The following is a 13,789-nucleotide window of genomic DNA, read 5'->3' as shown; positions in this document are numbered from 1 at the left end:
GAGGAACTGAAGACAAAGACAAAACCATTGACATTGGAGATGAAAACACCACCATTGAAGCTGGAAACCAAACAAAGACCAGGAACTGAAGATAAGACGCAGGAACTTGGGAACACTGAGATAACTCGCACTTCACAGGCTGTAAAGAGATCTGTTGCCAAGGCGAGGCTTGCAAGGAGAAAGGGCCTTTTATAGGGAGAAACATGTCATTTGAGGGCACCACAGGGAAATTCCCACCCCAGGCCCTTTAAATCTGTGTTGAGTGCACGTGCCTAGGGACGGCCATGAGAGAAGCCAGTGGCTCATCCCCCTCATGTCGCGTCGGGCCTGTTTGGAATGCGGCAACCTGCCACACCTTTGTCCTGGGGATCTTTGGTGGTTCGTAGGGGAGACCTGTGGACCACCAAAAATGTAACACTATCCTTAATGAGAAGACTCAAACGAGTTGGCAAGTGGACCCTGGGCTGCACAGCACAATTAGAATGTCCAATTTCCTGCTGATAGCAGCATGAGGTATAATCCTCCGGAGCCTGTCTCTGTCTATTTGGGCACGTGCACATGATACATATGCATGACCTGGAACAGCAAAGACTAAGTGTGTTTCCTTCATTAAGAAATACACCTAAAAAGGATTCAGCAACACACTTCATGTGTGGGGTTTTTGCTTCCAAATGTAGTACTGAAGCAATGTGCGCATTATTCAGTGTATCTGACTATTCTAGTACATAAGGAGACCAATCAGTATTTTCTAATTCTATTGATTCAGAGGAGGATTGATTCAGTTGGAGTTGCTCTTATATATGCTAGATTCAAATTCAGATCGAGCAGTTGATAAAAATTAAATTGCTCCAAAAACCTTCTAGTTAACCAAGAAATAATCTTTGGATTTAAAGCTGTCGTACCTAACAGATCTGCGTTTGTAACTGAAGTGGTATTATCGAGAAGAAACATTATCGGCTGTATTTCAGATTTGGCCCCCAACACTTTTCCACTACACACACTAGACAAAAAAAAAACAAACCCCGCTTAAAGTAATTGCTGAAAATCACTTGGAGACTTGGGTCTCATCTACCATTTTGACTATCAGTCTGGTGGTCTGTGTATAAAACAAGTACTTGGAGAGACTCAATAACCCCAAACAGTACTCAGTCTTCACAGGATAGACTGATGAAGCTTGCAAGCTGCATGGAGTAAAATCAGACACAAAAACAAGTGGTCTTTCTAAGGCCAGAGGAAAGCTTTATTATCTTCGCAAAAACACACAGAGAATCAGGCGAGTACAGTCAACAGAGGAAGGGCCACTTGAGTGGTCTTTGCCCCCTATCAGGGCTTTTTTTTTTTTTTTTGGGGGGGGGGAGAATGGAAGGCGATGGGAATTTCCTTGTGTGAGAAAAAAAGCGTATCCTAGGGAGACAAAATGTAGAAGTGTATTCTAGGAAAAGGTGGGCGCACAGATGCAAGAAATGAAAAGGCTGCATGATCGGAGAGGAGCTGGTCCCGTAGTCTCTACACTATGCATACTACAGTCCAAAAGGGTGCACTGTGTAACATTTGATAGCTCAATGGTCCAGCTTTTCCAAAGAGAAAAAAAAAATAATGATCTAGGCATCACTTAAAAGAACAGGCTCCTTGATGGCTTATGTTTTCTAAAGCCCTTTTTGTATTTCTACATGCGGAATGTTTGAAATGTATTAAAGATGGGTATCCAGTTTGTTTTAGGGGAGGGGTCAGGAAGCACATTAATTGAAAAATAAGCTAAATATTTTCTGCATTTTCTGTAATTCTGTGGATAAGCACTGTACTCCCTGGTGCAGGAGGCTGCTTCCTGCTGCAGAATTTTTATTTTTATTTTAATATTTCACTGAAAATAAACACTACTTTTACATTAATAACCAAGTGAAAAGCCATAGGACAGAACATTTCACAAATTGTTTCTTGCAAAAACTAATTCAGCAAGCATTAAATATGTCACAGGCAGGTTTAGTATGTAAATATATGATCCCGACAAAATAATCCTAATCATTCTGATGAGGCGATGTGAAATATCCATGAAAAAAAAAAATAGACAATAACTTAAAGCCTGAAAGAAAAAGTAAATGAAGCATGTACAAATATAAATGTTATGTGTATTCAGTACAAGGCAATTCATTTCTGGTCTTTTTGATTGCCAGAGGTCAAGCCTCAGAAAATGTGGGGTTTGCCAACATTCATCCAGATCTAAAGCAGCCCAATTTTCAGGATATACCAGTGAATACAGGACCAATGCAAGGGTATTATAGCCACCCTAGGTAACCTTTGGCCTTGCACCCCCTCCCTCCCTCCCGGCAGTGGCTCCAGGCCTCCTCCTGTGCTCTTTTTGTCTGACTGCAGGATGGGCTCTGCCAGCAGCCCCGGGCTTCTTCCCACAATTCTACTGCACCCCCACCCCCAAGATGCAGTGCTCTAGGCAATCACCTAGTTAGCCTAATAAAAGCGCCAGCCCCGAGTCCATGCATATGCATGGATCCAAAAAAAAAAAAAAAAAAAAGGAACCATGTATTCCTATCAGAGTGCAGAATTTAAAAAACTACACAAGAAAGATGGCCTGCATCTGCCTCAGAGTGGAACTCGTATCCAAAGAATATACACCAACAGATAATTTAAAATTGGGAGTAGAGGGGGCTGAGGAAGCCTACTGAATCAGACTATCAGCCCCAAACTGTTGAAGATAATGAAAAAAAAAAAAAGAATGAAATGTGTAACACATAAGGCTTCCTGTAAACAGAAAATATGGGTCCCTGCCAGGTTCTTGTGGCATGGTTTGGCCTCTGTTGGAAACAGGATGCTGGGCTTGATGGACCCTTGGTCTGACCCAGCATGGCAATTTCTTATGTTCTTATGATAGAAGAAAGAAGAAAAGTGTCTGGAAAGCTATGAGCACAAATGCTAATAGTCTATTATCAAAGCTTCCCAAACCTGTCCTGGTGACTCTACAATCAGTTAGGTTTTACAGGATATCCACAATGAATGTGCATACGCAAAATTGACCTCATGCATATTCATTGTGGATATCCTGAAAACTTAATTGGTTATAAGGTTACCAGGACAAGCAGGTTGCAGGATCCTAGACAGTATGGTTTTACCAGAGGTAAATTGTGTCAAATAAATCTGATCTCATTCTTTGTGTGACCAAAGAATTAGACCAGGGACAAGTGTTGGATACAGTATACTTGGATTTCAGAATAGTGTTTCACGTAGGAGGTTCATAAATAAACTGCACAACCATCCCCACAGTTGCTAACCTGGGGGGGGGGGGGGATCCCATAGATTAGCAACTAGTTGACTAACAAAGGACAGTAGAAAATAAATTCACTGATTGGACAGAGATTAGCAAGTGCCTCAGGGAACAGTCCTGGGGGCTAGTTTTGTCCAGTATTTTTGTCAGCATTACTGAAGGGTTAGTAGGAAAAAAAAAGTTTGTTTTTGCTGACACTAGGATCTCCAACAGAGTGACTCCCCGGAGGAAGTAGGCAGAAAAAAAAGGAACAATTTAAGAAGCTTGGATATTGAGGGCTTGGCAATTAAAGTTTCAATGCAAAGAAGTGCACACTCATGAATTTGAGGAAAAATGACTCTACGAGCAGTATACAATGGTATATACCAAGAAGTAAAAGACCTCAAGGTGAGATCATCAGGTATCAAGGTTAACACAGTGCTAAAGTAATAGCCAGAGCCGGAGGAATGATCACTGGGCTTAGGAAGAGGCATAACCAGTAGAAAAGAATGTGGTGATAATGCATCTATACAAGACAGTGTGTCCAGTTCTGGAAGCTGTACCTCCAAAAAGATGAGGCGGCAGTCTAGAAGAGCCCATAAAAATGGTGCAGGGACTGCAGCAAAAGCCCCATCATATAAGGACCTAAATAGGAATACTTTAGAGGAGAAGAATAGAAGGAAGGGGGGTGGGGGTATTCAAATACTTGAAAGGTATAAATAACGTAAAAGTAGCAAACCTTTGTTATTTGAGGAAGTTCTACAATAAGAAATCAAAGTAAGAGGCTCCAAGAGGGGGTAAACTCAGGAATAACATGCGATAAAGACATAGAAATAAATGGAGGAGACAAACAGTAACTGAATTCAAGAAAGCAGGGGAACAGGGAGGGAGATCTCTAGTTGGTGAAGATGTGAAGGGAATGACCAAGCAACAGTGATAATCTGGTGTCTAGCACTTTGTATGAGGGGGGAAAAAAGTGGGAAGATTAGGTGGGCTTCAGGCTCCTAATTTGCCATCAGATTCTGTTTCCTTGTTAAAGATAGTCCAGTCCATCCCTATACTCAAAGGGTGATGATGGGGGTCCATGTCAGTTCAAAAAACACTAAATAAAAATCACAGCCCATAGAAGGTTACAGAAAAATACATATCCACTATAACTGGTCGTATTCTCTCTCACCAAACGTTTGACTTATCAACAATGTGCAAGAGCCCAAACCTTTGCAAACAATTATATTGTAAAACACATGGTAGAAGGACCTGTCAGGAACAGGCACAATGGTCCCCTGCACTAGTCTGTGTAAATCAACTGGAAGGCAGTAGGCAAGTCCAGTGGCAGTGGACAGGTAATGAACAGGTCTCCACTGTGCTGGGCCACTGCCTAGGCGCACAGCAGAGCTATTTAAGAAGGGCCCATATCTGTTTTGACTTGGGCTGAAAAGCTTCCTGTGTTTTATTTCTCACAATGACCAGCAGCCTTTATAAAGAGGCAAGAAGAATGACTGTACTTTTCTCTTCTGGCTCCAGACGTATCCACCATTTCTGCAATATGACAAAATGTAGAATCCCTCTACAGAAGCATTTTCCCAGCCAGTGTGTCATGGTATACTGGTGTGCTATGGGAAAACAATCACCACTGCCAGATACTCATATCCAGGCTAGGTCTTGGGCTCTGCTCTCAAAACCTCACAGCAACAAGGGACACCCAGCAATGGCTCAGTCTTGCAACTCTTTCCTGTGAACATGTGTAATCATGCATGCCGCTTCTTCCTAGCCTACAGCATGAGCCCCTGAGTATGGCAATTAATGGCCAAATGCAGGGCATGGATAAATGGGATCCACTTTGTGCAGCATACACAATGCATGGTACCTCCTTATCTTCCCCCATAGACGAGTCCTTCCAGCCCGTTTTGCTGTTGGGCTGAGTAAAACGGGACAACAAGCAATGAGCACTGGCCGTGAATGACGGTGTTGGGAGCAGCAACAGTGAAGGAGCTCTGGCAGGCATGGTAACTGAATGAGCTGGCTGTCCTCACCATACCAACTTCTCCCTTCTCCTACATATATACATAGAGAGAGTGTCCCTTCATACTGGGGTCATGTGCATCTTTAACAACTATTAAAAGTTGGAAGAGAGCCTAATGGGACGTTCAGTGCTTTCCAAGCTCTCCTTTTGGTCATAAGAGTCCTCTCCATGGCCACACTGCTTTGTGGAGACTTTTTTTTTTTTGTTAATGTAGGTGTGATTTGCTCTTGAAAAGGTTAGGAAACACTGTGCTACAGATTTGAAAAAGCACATGGCAAGAAGAGAATTCTTCTATGGCTCATGTTCCCATTGTGGGTGATTGTTTGGATAGTTCCCTGGATACTAGCACAAGCAGCACCTATGGTGGCAAAGCCCATGTATGAGTGTGTTGGACATGCCTTATAAGAGCTCCTGTGACTAGGTGCTACAGAGCCATTAGGTGGGGGAGGAAAAGGTTTCATGTCCCACAGACCTTCCCTATCTATTCCTGATTTACTAAGCTTCCCTTCCAGCCTCCACCCCCCAAAGACATAGAATGGAGAAAAGTCTTAGCAAACCATTCCCTTTAAAACTGCAGCCATCGATTATGTCACTGTGTGTTGAATATGATTGTGCACTCAGGCCATGAAATAATTGCAGGGGCTGATTACTGATGGTTGTGGGTAACAAATTACTACTTTTCCATCCGAGAGCCAGTGCTAAACCTTTAAGAGAAAACTTACCGTACTTAATTAAGGAGGTAAAAAAAAAAGCATACATGGAAAGATTGTTTTAGGAGGCTGGATGCATTTTTCTTTCAAGCTGCAGCTTATAATGCAGTACAGCTTAAACTATTGGGTTTTTTGCTTTTATTTTTAATTTGTTTTTAATTCTAATAAAACAGGTTGTAGGTGTACTGCTATTGTTCATCTCTCTTCCATTATTTCCTATGGAATCAGGCCAAGTAAGTGTTTCAGAGGATATTTTAATGGAGGCCAAACAATGGTTGGTCCACCACACATTACATCATGCTGACATCATGCTCTAAGCATTCGTCTTGTACATCCCTCTGACCAGTTCCACATGTTGCTGGCATCAGGACAGTGACTTTACATATTCAGAAAAAAAAAGAGTGAACTTTATGCCTGTTTGTAATAAAGGTCAATAATGTGGTACACACCAGAGAATGGGAGGGCGGAGACAGGAGAAAGTTGTAAAACCCCATGTAAAGTTGGTTTAATTGGGGTTGCTGAGATGCAGAAGACAGATACATTTTTGCCAAAAATATTTCAAGAATCAGTGAATTGACCCCAATATGGAAGCGTATTTAACCTTTAAGTGAATGAATGTGTGCACGTCAACACAGTCTGCTCTTTTTAAGAATTTGTATTTATCTTAAATAACCTTATCCCCCCACAGCAGGGATAGAAAATGCATTTCCTTTACAAAACTATGTATAATTATAGTAAACCATGATTTTTCACTAAAGCCACGCTGCCAATCTGCCAGCAATTATAATTTGAGGAAGAGGATACTGCACACCCTGCCTCAGAATCTACCATGCAGAAAGTTCCAGGCTCTTGTTATAATATTTAAACTGCATTGTAAATCATTACAAAAAAGTGGTTTGGACATGTCTTGTATTCCTGGTCCATCCTACTCACTCAGCTTCTTCTCTCTCATTTCCCACTTTCCCATGGTCCAATTTTTTTATGCTACTTTTTTTTTTTTTTTTTTTTTTATTTCCCTCTCCATTCCCTTCACACAGATTACTGGGTTTTTTCCCCCATACGTTTGTTCTGACATCTCTCAGGCACTGTTCAGAGGACAATAAAAATCCGACATCTATAAACTTTGCAGAACAGCTTCTGCCTATGGTTTCCCCCTCCGCCCAATATTTGGGGGAAATCAGCTGGGATGCATGCAACTACCACAAACTGTCCCTCAGTCTAATGCACATGTGTTTCTGCATTAAGCTTTTCTAATGGACACCTCCAATCTTTTTTCATTTCCTGCAAAGAAAAAAAAAGATAAGGTGCATTAATTCAAGCCCCACCAATACTGCAACAGTCTATCCACAATTTAGATGAGGTATAGGCGATTTATCCCATATTTCTCACCATTAACTGGACCTGTGTTTCCCCAACATGGAGCCTTGCTCAACAGGGATTAACCAGTTTACTCGTACCTCACTCAAGCACATCTCCCGTGAATAGCTCCAAAATCAGAATTATTAAGTAAGGCTCAGTCTGATACCAGGCTGAAAAATACCACACCCCCCCCCCCCCCACCTTTGCTTATAGACAGTCACCAACCTCCTCTTGGAAAAGCTTCTGCCACCAGATAACAAAATCAGGTTTCCAAGGTATATTTTAAACAAAAAAATGCTTTACAACATTCAAATTTTTAAATTGAATAACCACAGCCTATATACAAGATTGCAGAAACAGTCCTAAAGTAATAGCACAAGCAAAGTACTGTCTCTTGTAAGCCCAGCTTCCACACAAGATGTGTTAAAGAGCAGGAAACAGCAAATGATCCAGACTGTCATATAAAGAAAAAAAAGTTTATTACTAAAACTATAAAAGGTTGCTTATTAGTACAGCTTTCCAGACTGTCATTTTCTCCAGAATGGCAAACAGATACATTCACTTTTTTGTCATCACTACTTCGTAGCAAAGACCAGATAAGTTTTATTTTGATAATCAAAAAATATTCCACTCCAAAGGCTGGCTATATCTCCCAGTAAATTGAAGAGATACATGTGCTTAGATTGATTGACTCATGATTATAACTTTAAAATGCATGGAATGACTTTAGACAAGATATATGTGCGGTTAGCATTTTTCAATCAGATGGTCATTTATATATTAATTTACTGCTGATATAGCCAGCCATTTGTTGAGTGGAATTTTTTTTTTTTTTATTAGCATAGATTTTTCTACTCAGAGGACCTCAAGTTAGTAAGTTTTGTTTTGAACATTGCAAAACTGAGAAAACCAACTGTAAAGTGGGCACATTTACAGGATTTTTGTTATAAAACTTCATCCAAAAAATTAAAACCAAAGCCCAATTTTTTTAATGGTATTTTTACTCCTATTCAATATTTTGTACACACACACAATTTTCCAAAATGAAGAGGGGCTCCTAAAGCACAGCGGCCATTGAGAGAAAAGAAAAGATTCAGAAACATTGAGATATGGATACAGAGCAGATGTGACATACCAGCAAAAGAGAGCTGCAACTCTGAGTCAAGGTGTATTTAACTTTTGCTAACTTTCATATAGAAGATATACACATCTTAAAAATCTTACATATTTCTCTTTTAGGTGAAGAAAATAAATGTGTTTGTGTTCTCACACATTTATTCAAATGTGTTAATCGCTACAATATGGGAATAAAAAAAGAACATACTTCTTCCAAGATCAAAACCCTTTGCATGTACCAATTTGCCTAAATATGAAACGTGGAAAATACTTTGGCAACCTGTTTTTTGTTTTTTTACACTGCGGTAAGTGTCTGCCATCACAACCCATTCCCTTCATACATAAGGGATGGAAAATGAGGTTCCTGAAAGTTATCCGTCACTTGCAGTTTTGTAGCTATGAACCTCAGAGATAAAACTACTGCAGAAATATTCAATTTTATTAACATGAAGTAAAAAAGCAAAAAAGTTTTAGTAGCTTTTCTGGTTTTTTTTTTTTAAGCATTAAACAATTCATAGTAACCATACCATGCTCCAAGCCAAATCTCCTCTACTAAGACTTTCTGCTCAGGCTTGCTTTAAAAATGACATGGATTGGCTTTCCAAGTGCGCACCAAGTAACTTGCTTAGAGGTTTTGGGTTGAGCTACCCTTTCTTCCTCACCAGACTGACTCCAATATACAAAACTCACCACAAGAATCATACACCAGATGCTGCAGACATACTACTGATGCAACTTCCTGTTTAATATGCTGTAGCGTCTATCTTACAAAATCACTGTTATGTGTGCACAGCAGGAAGTTCAGACAGTTTGCTTCTTGAGAAAGTTGCTGCTACTGGGTGACAGAAAAGCCACAACTACAGAAAACAAAAAAGACCGTGTACAGTCAGAGAAGCACAGGGCCAAGATACCCACATTTCAACATGCCATTCATGTAGTGCCATTTTCAGCTGGAGGAACTTACCTGATGGACAGGCACTTTCTGAGGCGTATTTTGGGGGGACTGGTGAAGCTGTGTCCATGGTTGATGATGGGGATGTGGCGGTGGCGGTGAAGACTGATGATGTATTGCTGGGTGAGGCTGCATTGAAGGACACGCTGCCAGCTGCTGCTGAAAAGATTGCTGCTGCTGGCCTGGGAGAAGTCGCTCTTGGATTGCCTGTGGATCTGCATGGCCAACCCCAGGACAACCATTTGGTCTCATGTGCCCACCCATCTCCCTTGGTGTTGAAGACATGCCTAAAAAAGGCTGAGACTGCTGCATGTTTCTAGGGCCCATATTCCTCTGTCCAATTCCCATGTTACCAGGGGGCTGGTGTGGAGGCGGGGGATGGGGTATATTTGGATAATTTCCAACCTCTAGTGGTATTCCAGCACTACCAGGCCTAACCTGTGGAGGAGGGGTGCCTGCTGGATTATTAATTGCTTTCAAGGGTGACATGGGAGGCGGGGAGGCGTAAGTTCCCTGAGGCTGTGAAGGATGCATAGTTTGTGTGTTCATTTGGTTAAGTGAGCCACTGGGATGCATGGGCTGCTGGTGAATTAGTCCTTGACCGCTGTTTGATGGAAACCCTACAGCATTTGGGTATCTAGGTACTGACGGGTTCATTGGAGTGTTATTAGTAAGGCCTAAATTCTGATTCATCCCTGTATTGTTAACTAATCCCTGATTCAGGTTACTGTAAGGATACCGAGAATACTGCCCTGAGTTATTCATAGTAGGTGAGGGTACCGCCTGGGTCCGAGAATTAAAATTAAGGGTCTGTGGCCTAACAGCACCCTGCTGAGGAGGATTTGGGGAAAATCTGGGGCTGTGGGCAACAGATTCCCCGTGCAGAGCAGTGGAGGGGTGGTGATGAAATTGCTGGACAGAATGCCGCAAAGAAGGTCCCATGCTAGGATTTTGCTGGGGCACATGAGACAAGTGGCCTGCTCCTGAGGTGCCAAGAAAAGGATTTCCCTGATTAAGGCTCTCTTGGCCTTGAGAAAATTGGTTCATCCTCTGCTGCTGCGGTTGGCCATGCTGCATTGAAAAGTCTCCGCGAGCCATGTAGCTTCCCATCTGCTGAATATGCTGTGGGTGGCCCTGACCCGGAGGTCCCGAGGGTGCTGGTGGCTGCTGCGGTGGCTGCTGCTGGTAAGGTGCCCTCACCTGGTCTGGAACCTGCACAGCCCTCGACCCCCACAACGAGCCACTGTCCACAAAGGGTTGCCCATGCCTTTCATTCTGCAAGCCAGGGTATACTCCCATCTGACCCCCACCATGGGGAACGGACGGGCTGTGGTACTGAGAGTGCGGAGACGCTATGCCATTCCCAGGGGCATTCGGCATCATTCTGCTAGGCTGATCCATCAGATGCATCTTCTGTGGCTCATACTGGTTATAGTGATCAAAGTGGGTCAGCTTTGCTTGGTTTTGATTAGTTGGGGTGTGGTGAAGAGGCGACTGTAAAGAACCAAATCCTTGATCCATGGGCATTTGCTGTGCCATGGGATTTACCGCATTTTCAGGGTAACCACATTCTCCAAGCCCTTCAAGCCCCTCGCTGAAAATATTCCCATCCTCACCAAAGAGGCTCATCATTCCTGGATCTGCCATATCTTCCTACAGCATCCGGCTCTTCAGAGCCGCGAGCAGAACAAGCTTAGTCCGTGCTGCACCTCACTGAGGTGTCTGTCCTCAAAAGATTTTAATCCTCAGCTAATCTCCTCCATGTCATTCCAGTTTTTCTTAATTCTTTTGGACCATGCAGTGTCAGGTGAAAGCCTGGGTGCAGGTCCTATAAAAGAAACAACAACAACAACAAAAAAAAAGAATGTTAAGGATGGAGCAAAATTATTACAGTAACAAGAAATAAGATATAGATACTATTTAAAAAGAATCTGAACGACGTTGCTTCAGGTACACTGCTAATCTTTTTCATCTCCTACCCTTCTCCAAATTAGGTTCTCTCTGTAAACCCAGTTTCTCTTTAAATAAAAAGGCTCATTATACCTTGTATCAGAAGCTTTATTATGATAGGTTGCTTAGAAGGCGAGCAAAACACGAACCTTAACCTCATATTAATCCATTCACTACCCTTGCAAGCTTTCCATTCTTGGATGGAACAGAACAAAAGAACGCAATAGGCAGCTAAGGCATCAGCTGCCACAGCAGGCAGACAGATGTATGAATATAGCCAGGCAGCCCATCTGCTGAACTAAAGCCCTGAAAATGCTCCAGTTACCAACAGCCTGTCCTTAACCTTATTCCCCTGAGCAGTGTAATCAGATGAGCAAGCAGCAGCAGCAGCATCGGGGTTGTGATAAGCTGAAGTTAGCTAAAATGGACTACAGGACTGTGCAATCATCAGAAAGGAATACACATGCCACTTTCATTGAAAAAAAAAAAATTAAAATTAAACAGCCACTAAATTCAACTAGCAAAGAGTTGGGACTGAATTAAATAGAAAATTTAAAAAACAATTACTGTATACTACCAAAACAAGGAGGCTAGTCTAGATTTTAAACTTCCATTTGAGAAATATTAAAGCTGGAGAGCATTAGACTTGACCTATTTCTCTTCCCACTGTCCAATTAAGTTAAAAATAAATAACTCAAATTACAACCCAAAAATAATGTAACCACCACAGAACAGCAACAGCCACCCCAGTGTGTTCACACCGACATGGCTCCATGTCTGCTAACACACTCAATCCATGCCAGTATTTCTCTGTGCCGATGGCAGGCAGAGGAAGTTCAATCACCGGGTTCATCATTCACCCTCAGGCACAGTGGTGGCCAGTGACGTAGCGGGATCCATTTGTGACTATATACTACCCTCCTCCCGGAAAAAGGAGGGGGGGGAGGGGCGGGAGGAGGCTGTGCAGAACTCTTCCTATAAATGCACTCCCAACATAACAGGAGGGGAGGGCAGGAGAAATATCAAGAGCAAAACCAGTCTCCCTCCACTAAAATGCGCTTATGCAGCCCATAGCTTCTCCGGCAGATCATGGCCAGGTTAACAAGGAAGCGTTTCTGGGAGGCTTAATGTCTCCTCAGACTCAAATGTCCCAGCCTTTCACAAGAGTCCTGAGCAGCTCACCATCCTGCTGAAGAACCAACAAACAATGCATTTAACAAGAAAGAGCTGGAGGAATCCCAAACATCCTTGGAATTTACATTTAGCCCTTTCCTGACAAGTCCATATGCACTTAGAAGTCTCCAAGTGTGTGTGTGTGTGCAGGGGGCACCACCGTCCCTTCCCCCACCCAAATCCTTCACGGTTTTTCAAGAGGCACCAGCAGAGTCGGTATAATGGCAAAAGGAATTCTGAGAAAGGACAATAGTATTCTACTTTTTGTCTAATGTTTTAGTAATGCCTTGCTCTGATTTCCATGGTGTTTGATGTAAATTCATAAGAGCGAGATCTCCAGTGGACCTCAGTGCAATTACTGTTTACTTACAATTTCAGAGCCAGATTTACATTTCAGAGTTGGAAAATAAATAAGATAGGGGGGAAAAAAAAAAACCTACAAGTCAATTTGCTTGCGCAATTTTGAAATGGGGCATATTTTTTTCCTAAGCACTTTATTGCCTGCAGTATCCAGACAGAAGGGGGCCACACACACATTTTTGCAAAAAAAATTTTTTTAAAGTTAAGCAAAATGAGCACTGGGAAAAAATCTTAGCCAATTCTTAAAATAGACCTTTTGAGGGGAAAAATCCCACAACACTCCCAAGTTCTTGCATGGCTTAATTTGTGGCTTTTTTCCTCCTCTTAAAGATTTTATTTCCCACAACTTAGAGAGAGAGCGAGGGAGATGCCATCTCAAGTACGAGTAAACTGACCGGCAGGTTTCTGAACTCATTTTTGTCTTACCATTGCCTGAAACTTAAATCTGGCCTTAAAAGATTAATGGGAGGCTCAGCAGAATTCAGTGGAACCGGCTGCTGCAGACTGCATCTCTGCTTAAATGCAGAGGGGAAAACAAATACAATTGCTTTCAAAAGGGAGCTAGTCATGGCAAAAAAAAACCCACAAAAAAACCAAACTTAAGCTCCATTTACATTCTTGTGCATGTTCCTGCCTCTGCTTCACCCTCTTGTTCCACTTCCACTGTCCTGCGTGATGCGGCTATCCTGCAAACTGGGGCGGCAGGATAGCTCCGTTCTGTAGGTCACTTCTCAGGAGCAGCAGCCCAGGGCTGTTGCTTCCTTTGGTGCCCATTTGCTGCTGTAGCACTACATATAGCCATTCCCTTTCAACCAGCCCTGACAAGCACTCCATGCCCATCAAACCTCGTGAACTACGGTACAATACACAGCAGTCAAGAGTTTCTTTTAAAG

The 13,789-nt window shown here is 42.4% G+C and overlaps 1 protein-coding gene across 8 annotated transcripts in view; it reads right to left on the bottom strand.

Annotated features, from left to right (window-relative positions):
- Positions 1–13,789, bottom strand: part of CHD7 (chromodomain helicase DNA binding protein 7) — a 509,619-nt gene that overhangs the window by 392,978 nt on the left and 102,852 nt on the right. For all 8 annotated transcript variants that reach the window (XM_029591355.1, XM_029591364.1, XM_029591363.1 and 5 more), the window contains exon 2: positions 9,426–11,241. In XM_029591355.1, coding sequence (XP_029447215.1) covers positions 9,426–11,060 — 1,635 coding nt within the window. In that variant the 5' untranslated portion in view covers positions 11,061–11,241. The remainder of the gene's footprint in view (positions 1–9,425; positions 11,242–13,789) is intronic.

This window comes from Rhinatrema bivittatum, chromosome 2, assembly GCF_901001135.1.
Source record: "Rhinatrema bivittatum chromosome 2, aRhiBiv1.1, whole genome shotgun sequence".
NCBI classification, from domain to species: Eukaryota; Metazoa; Chordata; class Amphibia; order Gymnophiona; family Rhinatrematidae; genus Rhinatrema; species Rhinatrema bivittatum.
The sequence above is the reverse complement of the archived record's forward strand: the minus strand, read 5'-3'. Positions and strand labels throughout refer to the sequence as shown.